General features: G+C 39.1%; 1 protein-coding gene across 3 annotated transcripts in view; it reads left to right on the top strand.

Annotated features, from left to right (window-relative positions):
- EPHA7 (EPH receptor A7) overlaps window positions 1–15,138 on the top strand; it is a 158,874-nt gene that overhangs the window by 127,348 nt on the left and 16,388 nt on the right. For 2 of the 3 annotated variants that reach the window (XM_080997533.1, XM_080997532.1), the window contains exons 7-11: window positions 1,607–1,775; window positions 4,531–4,639; window positions 5,577–5,632; window positions 11,404–11,529; window positions 14,532–14,717. In XM_080997533.1, the coding sequence (XP_080853659.1) occupies window positions 1,607–1,775; window positions 4,531–4,639; window positions 5,577–5,632; window positions 11,404–11,529; window positions 14,532–14,717 (646 nt within the window). The remainder of the gene's footprint in view (window positions 1–1,606; window positions 1,776–4,530; window positions 4,640–5,576; window positions 5,633–11,403; window positions 11,530–14,531; window positions 14,718–15,138) is intronic. The other variant, XM_080997531.1, reaches the window with a different exon arrangement.

Below are 15,138 nucleotides of genomic sequence, written 5' to 3'. Positions count from 1 at the left end.
CGTCACAACTTTGGCGGTTTCAGGCCTTGGGCGGAATCCTTTAGTCTATCTTCCTAAATGGGGGGGGTGTGAAGCGGTGACTCACACCCCCTTGCGGCGGTGATCCCAGGGTTCCCCGTTAAAGGGGTCTTGAGGGGAGGCATTGGCCATACACCAAGAGGCTGTCATTGCTCTCCCCTCCAACAGCGTCGAAACGGGGGGCGGGCTCTCTACTTGAACATATGTTCTCCAGAGCCAGCCCAAACCCCACACATTCTGGATAACCCTGATGTTTCCCAGATCCCCGGCTGGGGACTGGGAAGGATAAACACCCAATGCCTGAGCCAAGGTCTCCCTACATCTGAAACTTAATAAAGTTGTGGCCAATTTTAATCCCATAGCACGTTGTCTTGAGTCATTATTCTGTTCAGGGGTCACCTGAGGTTGGGGGGGGGGCTCCGTCTGTCCACGCAAAGTTCTCTGTGAGCCCCACTGAAATTAATGAAAAGTAGGAGCTGAGAAGTGCTCTAGTGAAGCTTGCACAGAGAAACTTCCAAATGGGCTCCATCCTATAATAGGTTCAGGTAGTTTATGGTTTAACCCAACCTTAGGTTTTTCCATGTGTATATACACATGGAAGTTGAATGCACTGACCAGCAGTTCACTACATGCAGATCCACATGTGTGCACAGTTGTCCACCCATAGAGCTCTTCTTTATTATTTTTAACATTTTAACAATATGCCCTCTAGGTGGATCATTTTAAAAATAAATAAATCATAAAACATAAACAAAGAATTTAAAGCACTAAGATTGATAGGAGGAAAACCATGCAACCAAAACCATTCACAAGCAGCATAAAATAATTTTCACACACCATTAAAACTCGACTTATTTTTTTGTTTTGTTCCAAATTGATTTTCTTTGTCCCTTGCAAAGCAGTGCAGACACATATCTCATGTAGCTCATAGACAGGTGTTACAGTCAGAGGACCTCTTTTTCCACATTGAATCTTCACCCAGAAGACACAGCAGGGTCATGCAGAATGACTTACTCTTTATCTGCCTAAATGAAAGTAAAAAATTATATGAAGGAACAATAAAATACCCCATTTTCAGAGGTCCAGGGCAAGATGGTGGGGAAGAAATAAATTGTGTGGAGATATAGCTTGCTGCGTTACTTAAAACCTGACTTAATACACTATTTGAGCCAACTGATGATCAGCCAACAGAAACTAAAGCATCATACAATGAAATACAAAAAGTCAAGGACATTTCCAGAGCCCAGTAAGTAAGGCCTTGGGCTTTGAGAGGGAAGTGTGAGCCCTGGCGGCTTCTTCCAAAAGCTGAGCTGCCAAAAAAACAAACAAACTGGGTGGGCAGGAATAAAGAAATGAAGAGCAGGGGAATCCATTTATTTCTTTATTCCCTCCCCCCCCCCCAGGTTGTGATCGCATAAGCAAAGCGAGCACCATGGATAGTCTTGGGAGTGGCGGGGAGGAGATGGTCTTTGTAGCAAATTGAAATAAAGTGCCAGGACCAGGGGCTGTTATATAGCCATTGGTGTAATGGAGCAAATTTGAAATCTCTGGTTATATACTATCCAGTCATTTATCTTTGCTTTTCCAGGACCAAAGGGAGAGAACTTACTCAACAGTGAAAACCAGAGCCACCTCTGTATCGGTGAATAATCTGAAACCAGGAACAGTTTATGTTTTCCAGATTCGTGCGTTTACTGCTGCTGGCTATGGAAATTATAGCCCTAGGCTAGATGTTGCTACACTAGAGGAAGCCACAGGTAAAAATTAATTGCATCTTCTTTTTAAAAATATTTTTTATTAATATTACATTGTGACACTTTCCTCCTTCATATTTCTTTTTTCTTTTCCCTTTCTACTTCACTTGTTTTCTTTTTCCTTGAGAAGCAAGCTTGTTTGATGTATGTCAAGTGTAAAACTTTAATTATATCTTATGCCAATTAAGAGCATCAATATAAATGAAAACACTGTGTCTTGGTAAGAAAAGTTGGAATGGTACTTGGGGAGACAACAGTTGCCCTGTGAAAACAGCCCCTGGTGGAGTATGTATATGCCTTATTTTAATGAGCATCTGAATTTGTGGACCCCTCATTTATTTCTTGATAGCACATCAGTGGCACTTGTTTTCTGCCTCTCACCTGAAGTCTCAAGTCTGTCATTAGATGCCAGGCTGGCTCAGTGCCTGCAGGTGAGACCCAAATTAGTTATACCTCTCAACTTTCAACTCATAGTCACCCCCACACCCTGAAAACTATGCCACAAGAACAGAATGGCCTTATGCTTTGAATTCTCCACTGGAAAACTGCATGGATTGGAGATTTATTTATTTTAATTTTTATTGATATATCATAAACATATGGGCAAACTAACACATAACTATACAATAACATATTCAGTATAAAAAAATCTAATTACAGAGATATTGTTACATATAGCCAAGTTTTTAAGATGAGTCTATATAGCCCAACCACAATGAGGAATGAGTCATGGGAGGAGTATTTCTATGAATCTCCCTATTTATATAATCAAAAAAGGGAGACTATTCCACATCAAAACTATCCAGTGGGCTTCTCTCCAGACTACATGTCTGACCAGATGTTCATATAAAGCAACATTATTTATTTTGTAAAGTATACATAATACACAATAATTCATTGTCTGGTGGGTTTATTTATTTAACACACAAAAAAAGTTAATATTAAACTTCTCACCTCTTTGTTCCTAGTTAGCTATTGTCTCCCTATGACTCATGCTTCTTAAGGGTTTTCTTCTTCTTCTGACATAAGTGACATGGCTTCTGGGGCCAGAACTCTTGTTACTGGAGTTTAGCGCAGTAAATAATTTACTGATACTGTAGATCTTCATTCAGTTTTCAGATCTTATTTATGTAACTTCAGTATGGACCATTCTTTTCAAAATCAGAAGAAAACAAGTGAAAAGTCTGAATTAATGTCAGTTTTAGAAAAAGTTGCTAACATGTGAGTGTTTGTAAAACGTACACTCATCGCTATTGCTTTTATTACTTTTATTAATATGTAACAATTCTTAGCAGGAGTGGTGAGACAATGTGACACTTCTCAAGCCTGCCAGCTTGCACCTGTCAGGGCAGGAAGTAACAGGAAGCAACACATTTTCCTCCCTCTCAAGTGGTTGTTCTAAAAAAATAATAATCATCACCCCTCTAAAATCACTTGAGGAATTAAGACAGCTCCAGAATGAAGTAGTTAACAGGCCCAATCATGGAGTCCCTTGAGGAAACATAGGGGCTTTTGGAGCCAATGGATTTAAGGCTACCCTAGTCCCACTCTCAAGGGATGTGGGTGGCGCTGTGGGTTTAAGCACAGAGCCTAGGACTTGCCGATCCGAAGGTCGGCAGTTCGAATCCCCGCGACAGGGTGAGCTCCTGTTGCTCGGTCCCTGCTCCTGCCAACCTAGCAGTTCGAAAGCACAAAGTGCAAGTAGATAAATAGGCGGGAAGGTAAATGGCGTTTCCGTGCGCTGCTCTGGTTCGCCAGAAGCGGCTTAGTCATGCTGGCCACATGACCCGGAAGCTGTACGCCCGCTCCCTCAGCCAATAAAGTGAGATGAGCGCTACAACCCCAGAGTCGGTCACGACTGGACCTAATGGTCAGGGGTCCCTTTACCTTTACCTAGTCCCACTCTCAGAACACTCTATTTTGGAATGTAATTCTAGTCACCGACAGCAGTAGATCTGCACCTGCAGCATTCTCCACAGGCACATCGGGCAGGCTCTGCGATGGGCATAACCACCCCTACCTCATAAACCCTCTCCAGCCACTGAATCTGGGCGTTGAGATATCTGCACCTATTCTGAGTTTATTTAATCCACAGCAATTGCTAATGGAAGTTACCGTATTAAAGGTGATGGAAATAGATCTAAATCCATAATTGTTTAGTGCAGTTTTGAAATACTTGTAACTGGCAGTACAATCCTCTGCATGTCTTTCATAAATCAAGTCTGTTTAGTTCAGTGGGACTTATTCGGTGGTGAATATGATTACAGCCTAACAATGCAACCCTATGTGTGTCTGTTAAAAAAGTTCAGCGGGACTTTTTGTTGTGTTATTGTGTATAGGATTGCAGCCTTCATCTGTAACTATCAACCTTCATAAATATTTCAATATTCTCCTATCCCATGCTGAGATTGCTGCTTCCCCACCCCACCCCCCACAGATATCCTTGTGTGTTTAACAGCTTGGAAAAACCCAGTAGGCACCTTTTCCTAATACAGACATGTAGCGAGGGCAAAACTGCACATGTTGAATTTCTGTGCCTGTCAAACTGTAGTTAGACCCAGGACCTTTGTCAGGATAATGCAGCAGACCTGGTCGTAGCTAAGACATAAAATGTCTATCCTGCCTTTTGGGGTTAAAAAAGAGATAACCTGTATAACCACAGTAGTCTCTAAAGTTGTAGAATCGTGCCAGAATCTGTTTCAGAACGGCATATTGGATTCATCTTTAACATTTTCTCTCTTCTTTTTCTTGTTGGCAGCCACTGCTGTCTCCAGTGAACAGAATCCTGTAATAATCATAGCTGTGGTAGCTGTGGCAGGCACTATCATTCTGGTCTTCATGGTTTTTGGCTTCATCATTGGACGAAGGTACTGCTTATGGATATTAAGAGAGTTGTTAATAGCTAGTTTATATGAATTATATTTTAAGAAATTTTTCTTGGGCCATGCATTGGCATCTGTAGGGTTTTCAACTTAAATATTGTAATATTTTCCACTCAAAGCATGGTTTGGCTAAAAGCTTTGTTTTATTGATAGCTATTTCGCGAAAACATGACAGGGACGTTCCATAAACTTAAGCAACTAGAGTGATTGGTTATTTGAATTTGTTCATTGACTCTTCCGTAATATTCGTGACAAAGGCCAAGATCCCAAGGGCCTAACCCTAATCTTTGGGGACCAAAACAGCTTTGAGATACATGAAAAGTGTAGGAAATAATAGAATTGTAGACATCTAGTCCAACCCCCTGCAATGCAGGAATCTCAACTAAAGCATCCATGACAGATGCCCCCACAACTTCTGTTTAAAACCTCCAATGAGAGTCTACTACCTTCCAAGGGTGTCCATTCCATTGTCAGAACAGTTCTTACCCTGAGAAAGTTCAGACTGATGTTTCGTTAGAATCTCCTTTCTTGTAACTTGAAGCCATTGGTATTGGTTCTAGCCTCAGGAGCAGGAGAAAACAAGCTTGCTCCATCTTTCATGTGACAGCCCTCTAGATATTTGAAAAGAAATGCATTGGGTGGGTTGCTGAAGTACTTTTCACCTATGGATCGGAAGGCAAATTCACTAAGTGGTTACTGAAATGCACCACTCCTCATACATGCACACTTTCCAACAATTTTTTGTGTGAGCCATAGCAGTATACAGGTTGTAATTAAGGATGAGTTTAAAACATACAAGGATTTTATATTTATACGTCCTCTTATATCCATTTCATATCTAGTTTTCACAATGGGGGAAGGGGGAAATCAACCTGTAGCTATATATTATTTTTGTGAAAATGCCCTTCTCTTTTTTTTACAGGCACTGTGGCTATAGCAAAGCTGATCAAGAAGGAGATGAAGAACTTTACTTTCATTGTAAGTGTTTTGCTGTTATTTCCCCCAAGAATTTCCAGGCCAATTATAATGCATTGGGACTGGCAGTAATAGAATAGACACAATACAAAAACAACATTCTTGCAGAGGAACAACTATAATAAATTTTAAAATGCTGTGTAAATGGCAAGTGTGAAGTTAAAAACTGTAAAAGAAGTATGACCTCTTCCAAAAGCACATAGAATAAAATCAACACTGTTCACATGGCAGATTTTATTGCTGTACATTTGGATGATATATAGTTGTCTCCAATCCACATTTTTCCTTTGGTTGCTTTTGAATAAGTGTTTCATAATATCCTAATGGTTCCCTCTGAGATACTGTGATTGATTGCTGTTGGCCCAATAGCTATTTGATTTATTTTTATTATTTGTGCAGGAAAGTTAGGATTCATCTGCTGCCCAAGGCTTAAGGCAGTTCAGTAAAAACTATATTTCTAAATTTGTCTCAGTGATTAGCCAACATAATACTTATAGAACTTGGAATAACTGGTGAAGAAAATAGGCCAATCAACCAATTAGTATGTCAGTGCAATCTTGAGTTTTATCGATATATTTTTAAAAAACCCCCTAATAAAATCAGCATTACATAGAAGAGGATCAGAAATAGTTGTGTGTAATATCATACTTGCTCTCCAGCTGCTATGCTTAGTGAACTCAGAGCTGCCTAGATCCTGTTAAAGTTGATCTCTGTTGATAACATCACTTACATTTCAGCAGAAACATCTTGTAGTCACCTTTATCTGCTCAATAAAGGCTTTCCTCCCATAACAATATTTTGGGTATGATCAGATCCCAAATGATTGTCTGCATATAAAAACTAGTTGTTGATGAATTACATTGTTCTGCAATCAGAATGTGTAATTGATTGAAGAATTATAGCATACATTTAGGAGGGGAGAATAATTTTGAAATACACACCAAAAGTTCCAACATACTTTTGTTTTCTTTTGGGTTGTCCATCAGTTCCCACAGTGCTTTCTGATGCTTTCTGGTGGTGATTCAATGAAAATTGATTGTATGTTGCCTTTCCCATGGATTTCAATTTAAATCAATGCAAATCTCCTTTTTAAATCTGGTTACTTAATTAACAAATAGATTGAGCAGTGCAAATTAGACTGAGTGATATAGGTTATTCAAACATGACTTGGTAAAAATTAAACTTTTATTTTTCCATTGTGTAGTGGAGGCTGGTCCTTTCAGGGTAATGGGGCACTGCCCCACCAACTTCTGTCCTCATCCAACCACCACCTGCCTGTCTTCATCTGCCCAGTCCATGGGATGGCAGTCTCTGCTAGCTCCCTCATCTGTCTCAGTGTTGCCCTTGCAGAACTTGACAGGTTCCACTGCCATTGTGCCTCCAAAGAAGCTGTTCACTTGTGAAAATAAGTCTTAAATTTGTTCCCTTCACATTAAATGGAAAAAAGATGCAAGGTTAATTAACAGTCTGTAGCCACCATTGTGGTACTGGTCCAGACATCCCATAGATTATTATAGTATTCACTCTAATCAAAAATTTCCTCTACAAAGAGGCAAGCTATTTGTATGATTGATAAAGTAAAGTCATGGATTTCGGTGGAGCATCTAGAGTTATGATACACAAATTAATATTTTAGGCTTCATCCAAAAAATCGTTCCTGTGGGTACATCTAATTAATATTTCAGATACAGCCCAACAATCTTCCCCAGCATGTGTACTAGGCGTATGGTGATTTTAACTTTCTACTAGAACCTCTTCCATTGCTTTGAAGGCTCCTTGAGAGGGTTCCCTGACTTTCAGCAGTGAGGTATAAATAAAGGGCCTGAAAAATCCCTTTGGTTGTCTAGATGTTGAGTCGCTGCCCTTGGTCTTTACTCTTCCTTTTTATGTTGCAATGTAATTCTTTATTTAAAAGAATTTGCAACCTATCTTTCAGAACATCCTGCTCTCACAAAGCAGTTTACAAAAGCAGTATAAAATATGGTGATGATGATGATGATGATGATGATGATGATGATAATAATAATAATAATACTCAGGGCGCACTGCCCTTACAAAACAGTTTCAAAACACACAAACTGCAATAACTAGAAAAGCAACAAAATACCTGCAACAACAAAAATACCTCCCAAGTAAGAAAAGAGAAACAATAAAGCATTGAAAAAGCACAACACATTTAAATCAGCCAAACACAGAATTTGGCAAAGTTTTACTCACAGTAGACCAGTTGAAATTAATGAACGAGTAAATTTGCTCCATTAATTTGAATAGGGCCACTCTGAATAAAACTTGGTATTTAGCAACCACTTGAAGACCAGCCATAATAAGACCATGCATATTTTCTGAAGACATGGATCTCAGCTTGTAGTTAGTGGTAGGCCTTTTTTTTTTACAGTTAGGTTCATAATACTTCCCTTACAACCTGGGTGCTATGAATTCATGTTTTGCACTGGTGCTTCCTGAAGCAAATGACTGATTCATCAAAGGAAATATAGTAAATTAAGAATCAGAGTGGCTGATAATAACATCTGGATGAATACAGGGTCATTCTACAATTCAACAAAAAAGTCATTCAATACACTTAAGGGAAAGTTATTGTGAAGCCTAAATACAACCTTTCTGATTTATAATTTTCTTATCAATAAGTTTAGGAGTTATTTTTTGCCTGTAGATGAAGGTGGAGATATTTTAGCAATTTTTTGCCACCATATCACCAGACTAGTTTTAATGTAACAAAGTGGCTGGTTGTCAGTGTTCTGTTTGTAATAGTTTATTACTATGTGGAATTTGTTGCTAACATAGATTTTAATACTCGGGAGTAAATGAAACAGCATTGAAAACAGTAGCCAAATAAGTGCTGTTTTGGTGGTTCCTTAGTGTTTAGTATTTGGTAATGCTATCCAGAGACTCTAGTCAAAGGCACATCAAGTTTTCTCTTTCACCTTTCCTCCTTTCATAAAATTTGATCAGCCTGAGTTCATTCATTCTCTCTAAGTCTAGATATGTCAATACTTAAATCACTTCATTAAACTACTGTTTGAAACCATTCCTGCCTCATTCAAGCCTTGCAGGGCACTTTACCTAATAAATGGAAAATAGTAATAGCAATCAGGGTTATCACGTTTTGAGTGCATGCTGTTGTTTTAAAAATGAAGCATTTGCAAATATCCCACTGTTGAAATGAAGCGCCTCTGAAGGATTAGGATCTTAGTAACACCATCTTATTTTAGTTGTAGTGAGGCTCTTCATATCCTTAAAATCCTTTAAGGTCTTTTCAATATTCCCTACCGAGTGATGTCTGAGAAAGAAATGAAATTAAGCATTTTTCCCCCTTTACATGTGTCTACAGGGAAAGTGAAAGTGCTAGCTGGAGAATGCTTTTCCCCAGCATGCACTATTTTTAGATGATATGTTTTAGGGAAAGAAAATGCAAATAGGTTAACAGCCTAGTCTTAATAGTCAGAAACTGAAATTGAAAATAACACTTCATTCCTTCATTGTATCCCTTTCAAGAAATCTAGTTATCCAATATCTAGGGAAGCTTACAGTCTGTCAGAAAAGATTACCAACCATGAAGCCAACCCAAAAGTCTTATGATTTTCATCTTTACTTGACTACATTTTTAGAGCCTTTTGATAAAAGCATAGTATTTAATTTGATATGATCATTGTTTCTGGGGAGAAACAAAACACAGTCTTGAAGTCACTGATGATTTCCAATTTTGCATCCTTTTGTTCCTGTCGTATACAGACAATTTTCTTATATGCTAAAACATCAGACTGGATTTTCACAGTAACCTGAAACAGCAATCCTTTTAACTAGCTTTCAGATCAGTGAATTTAATAGAATGTCCAGTCTTCCCATTCAATTCCCCTCAACTTTGAATGATCCCAAGTGCTACGTTTTTAAAGGTATAACACAATGGAAGAGTTTAGTCAACCAATTGCAATTTACATTTTGTTTCCTCCTACCATTTTCTTTTAACAATGTCTTTGAATCTGAGGGAGCACTATTTCACGTTGGTATGCCAAGAAAGCGTTGGCCTGTCAAAATGTTTTATGACAGCTTGAATAAAGTACCATCAGAGACCCATTTACGATTCACAAGGTTACCTCCAATCCAGGCTCCTTATCACAAGCACAAGAAGATGGCTCATTCTCCATCTGCTTGCTTGAGAGCACAATATAGGCAGTTAACCTATTGTTTTCTGCTCTCTTTCCCTTCTGGTTGGGGACGTAAATAAAAAATGAGCCCTTATCAGCTCCAGAAGCTGAGCCATTATTATTATGATTAGCACTAAACCTATTGAAAAATACAGTGCAGCAAAAGTAACCTCTGGGGAAGATGTGAAATAATTTCTTGCAGATTCTCAGTATGCCTATTCAGCTCCGTGGATGACCTCCACATCACTAGAATTCTTTTCCCACGGCATTATTTTTAATAATATAGCTGCTGCAGTTTGAAACATGTGATACCTGCTGAATATGTTGCCCATGACTATTTCATTAAGACCTTTCTCAAAATTGATGGAATCTGTGCCTGAAAACTTCTTTTCTCAACCCCATATCTTGGTGATTAGGCCATTGTACTATCTAGGAGAGAGCATTCTGCTTCTTGTATTTCATCCCATAACCTCCCTACCGCTGCCACCACCACCACAGACAGACAGACAGACAGACAAGCATACAAACAAACAAACAAACCAACCAGTGTGCTCAAACTACAGGTGTAACCGTGTCGCAAAGAAACAATGTAAACACACCACTTGCCCTATATTATTCATTTACTAATTAAATTTATATATCACCCTTTGTCGCAAAGGAGTTCAGAGCAGCAATTTATGGCTATCCAACATTTGGTCGGGAAGATCAATGTGAAATTCTGAAGGGTGGGGAAACATTGCATTCACTTTCTACAATACCGATCTGCACATTTTCCTACTCACCAGTACACACACAGTTGGGGAAGATATGACAGAATCTTGTGGATAAATGAAACAAGAGAGAGCCCAATAAGGTATATCATTTATATGTCAGAGACAGATAAGACTGTCGAAATGTGATGCCACTTTGTGTTAGGGGGAAAAAGAGGTTGGCACCAGTTATATTTCATCTCAGAATAGTCACCTTTCTGATCTCTGCCCTTACAGTATCTTCCCCCTCTTGCTTGGCAAGCCTACCAAAAGCAGGCCAACACCAGCAGCATGAAAATAGGTTGTGAGAAGGCACAGAGGTATCCCACTGCCCCCCCCCCCAGCAAGCCACTTACCTCTCTGCAGGAAGATTCAGTTGGCTGGAGGTCTCAGTATATTTTTCAGAACACAGGATGTGGATAAAGGACAGATACTCAAAACAATGAACTTGTTAGAAACATTCACTCCATTCACTCAAGACAATGTAAGTGTAAGGTAGGGATCAGCAACTAGAACTTCCAGGGCCAAATCCGTATTGTCTTTTGGCTGTCCCAGTTGCCAGTCCACAGTTAATGGAGTGAATAGTGACTGTGGCAGCAGAGCTTGCAGGTTCCAATGGGGAAGAAAGAATTGGGTTTTCACCTTTCACCCCATCTCAGATGGGTTATCCTGCAAAGTTGCTTGTTGACCACAAATGTAAGGACTGGGGAGGTGTTTCCTAAGAAACACCCGTTTGCCTTACCTAGCTGGCTTGACAGGAGCCTCACTGTTCTACAGTGCGCTCTGCTTAATGAAATTCCGGGATTGGCTGCACAATAAGTGCTTTGCTTCATCACAGTCATGCTTTCTTACATCATTACAGTTAAATTTCCAGGCACCAAAACCTACATTGACCCTGAAACCTACGAGGATCCAAATAGAGCTGTCCATCAATTCGCCAAGGAGTTAGATGCCTCCTGTATTAAAATAGAGCGTGTGATCGGTGCAGGTAAGCTCGCTGTGGCTTCCTTATACAATTCTTCCATTTAGCTCGGATTGAAACTCATACATCATGATGACAGGCAAATAATTATATCTTGCGCATGGAGCTTTTTGCCTATACCAGAGTGGTTAAAAGCACTGGAGCTGCATTTGCTCATAAATGTAAAATAAATAAATAACCAGTCCAGTGGTCCAAAACATGTGTGTGTATTTCTATTTCCTTTTAGGAAAATGAAATGAAAATTGTGTTTTACAAATGCAAATAATGTCATTCCTCCTCACACATTGTTGAGAGAAGGTGGTGCATTTGAGTTAAACACCTGATGGCTATATTTGCATCAATATTTCCATTAAATTCCAAGAGAGGCTTACTTGTGTGTATATATATATAAAGAATGACATTTGTGTTTGTTATAACTAAAAGCTGGCTTTACAAAATAAGTTTTTCTTTGGGGAATGTCATTGGTGCCATTTTTAAAGTATTTTATTGCTATAAGGAGTCCTCATCTTAGCTCTTGTGAGTGATGGTAATTGTGCTGTCATTACATTGCTTTTCTTCCTTTTCCCACATACTTAGGCAGTGGTGTTCATGCTCTGGAAACCTGTTTCCATTTGTTTGCATTAATAAGATATGTGACACTTTTATTATTATACTGGTTCATGTAGTGAAATTAAGTATCCATGGGCAAGAAAAATATCAAATACCTGGGACTCCTGGAGGAAACATTCTTTGATTTCCTGTTGTTTTATGCCGTACTTTTAAGTCCTCTTTTTTCCCTCTTTAAATCACTCCTGCAGCAGTGTGACAAGTGCTGTAAATTACATAGAATAGCTCTTTGTTGTTGTTTTTTAAAAGGGGAGGCGGACTCATTTAACTTAAAAAAGCCTTATCTTGGTCATAAAAGCTAATGTGGAAACAGATCAACCCTATGCATGTTATGCCAGTATGTATAGGACTGCAGTCTTAGAAGATGTTAATGACGACATTAACTAAAACTAAATTCATGTACACTCCTGATTCAGAATATTATCTTAAGTCATGCAGCAGTCTGTCCCACTGGAATTCAATGGATGCTCCAATCTTGTTTTTGAATATCTGCTTTCGGTGCCAGCATAACCACATGCTTTCACTGTAAGCACTTATTTGCAGGCACAGAGGTGAGTAATAACCTTCAAGTCCCAGTTCTTAAATTCAGCAGAGGCATCATTATAACACTGTGGAGCAGATTTGACACAATAACTTTATTTTCACCATGCAGATAACCTTCTCTCATGAGCTGGAGCCTCCATGCAAAACAACTGTTCCCATTGATTGATTGATTGATTGATTGGTTGAATTTATACAGTGGTGCCTCGCAAGACGAAAATAATCCGTTCCGCGAGTCTCTTCGTCTAGCGGTTTTTTCGTCTTGCGAAGCAACCCTATTAGCGGCTTAGCGGCTTAGCGCTATTAGCGGTTTAGCGGTTTAGCGGCTATTAAAGGCTTAGCGGCTTAGAAAAAGGGGGGGAGCGAAAAAAATCGCAAGACACGCAAGACTTTTTCGTCTAGCAAAGCAAGCCCATAGGGAAATTCGTCTTGCGAAGCGCATCGAAAAACGGAAAACCCTTTCGTCTAGCGGGTTTTTCATCTTGCAAGGCATTCGTCTTGCGGGGCACCACTGTATAACGACCTATACCCGGAGGTCTCAGGGCGGTTCACAGAACAAAATCATAATATTAAACCACACTATATATAATCAAAATAAAAATAACAACCCCCCCAAAAAAGAATCACATTTTAAAAGGGCATAGGATGCTTTGCTTTGCCAAGTTAGCTGCATTGAAGGCCTGCTTCCAGGAAAACTGGGTCACTGTTTCTCCATATCCATTCCAGTGATTTTACAGAAGTCAAAGCAGCCCCCTCATACAAAGGCTTCCTCTGAAAAAAAAAGTTAGCAAGTTTAGATAGGTTCAGAAATTAACCATGGCATTTCCCAAATTAAGAGAAGGCTCATTTCTGAGCCAGTCCAACAACACAAATCAGGGGTGAGCTTGCCCATCTGTAGACAATAAAAATCAATAGCACCTTGGTAGACTAAAGTTGTATAAAACCCTTAATTCACAGCAAGTGCTCACTGGCTTAGAACTTGACTGAGATAATAGATAAGGGTCTGTGGTTAAATAAACTTGAGACAGCACAAAACAACAATCTTACTTTCCTGCTCTTGTGGAATTCTGATTCAATTTGATTTTTTAAAAGGAAAATTAATTTTCTGATTGATTTTGTGACTACAAACTCAGAACTCTGCTGACAAACTGAAAGGCAAATATGGAAATGTCAGTCCTTTTGGTGGTGAAGTGTTAAGTGTAGTTGCCTTATTTATATTTCAATTCATGGGTCATACTTAGCAAAGACTGCGAGGGAAATGACTGTTGCAACAGCCTGACGATGAAGCAGAAAAATATATGCACAGTTTATATCAAGTAAACATATGAAGTATCAGTGTGACAGACAGACAGGCAACATCAAAGTTTTTAGCATGTTTCTCTGCTAATGTGGTACACTCAACTGAGGAGTAAAGGTTCTCAGTTCTGTGAGTGGTTGATTTTGATGAGGGCACTATAATCTTTTGTTCCCTGCCAACATGTTTATGATACTCCTGTTGTGCACAACCATTGTGTGCTATACTATTGTCTGTACTATACTACTGACTGTGCCATCACAGTCCTTCGCTTTTATAGCTTCCTCACGTTGCTATAGAATAGGCTAAAATTTGCTCATTTAGGGCCTGATCTTGCCAAAGCTCTTTTATATTTCTTTGATTTCAACCATGTGCTTAAATATTTTCCATTGAAATTACTGCAGCTTGGAGGCATTTAACCTTGGTTGGGTTATGCCCTTGTTGATTTGATTCAAATCTAGCATAACATTAAGTGGGAGTGTTCAGTTGACATCTAAATGCATTGGACATAAGTAATTCTGGTCCTGTATCAGTGATTTCCTAACAGACAATATGTTTTCCATTTCAGGAGAGTTTGGAGAAGTATGCAGTGGGCGCCTAAAGCTTCCAGGCAAGAGAGATGTTGCCGTGGCCATTAAAACCTTAAAAGTAGGCTTCACTGAAAAGCAAAGAAGGGATTTTCTTTGTGAGGCGAGCATCATGGGACAGTTTGATCACCCCAATGTTGTTCATTTAGAAGGGGTGGTTACCAGAGGTAATTAACTACCAGATCTGACCTTTAGACAACATACTAAAAGGCAATACATTGTTACAAAGTTTTCATAGTCAGTAATTCAAAAGACAGAGATGTGCTGCATAGATTAACAGATTTTCTTCTGATGTGTAACTAACTAAGGGAATGCAACAACATTAGAGAGAAAGAGAAATAAGATCAGTGGATGATGAAAAGATGAAGAACTATGGAATATTTATTTTTCCTAGTCCCATTTAGCCTCAAATACCATGTAGGAAGATAAGGTTTCTTATGTCCTTTCGTATTATCTGAAGTGCCATTCCCCAGAATTCTCTTCACACAGCGGGAGTCAGGAGAACGCACTGACATTTTGATTTGTACGGTTTAACTTTTGCGAATCATGACCATATTCTGCACACAGACATTTAAGGGCCTTTTAGAT

This window comes from Podarcis pityusensis, assembly GCF_964106645.2.
Source record: "Podarcis pityusensis genome assembly, chromosome: 3".
NCBI classification, from domain to species: Eukaryota; Metazoa; Chordata; class Lepidosauria; order Squamata; family Lacertidae; genus Podarcis; species Podarcis pityusensis.
This window is presented reverse-complemented; position numbering and strand designations above follow the sequence as displayed.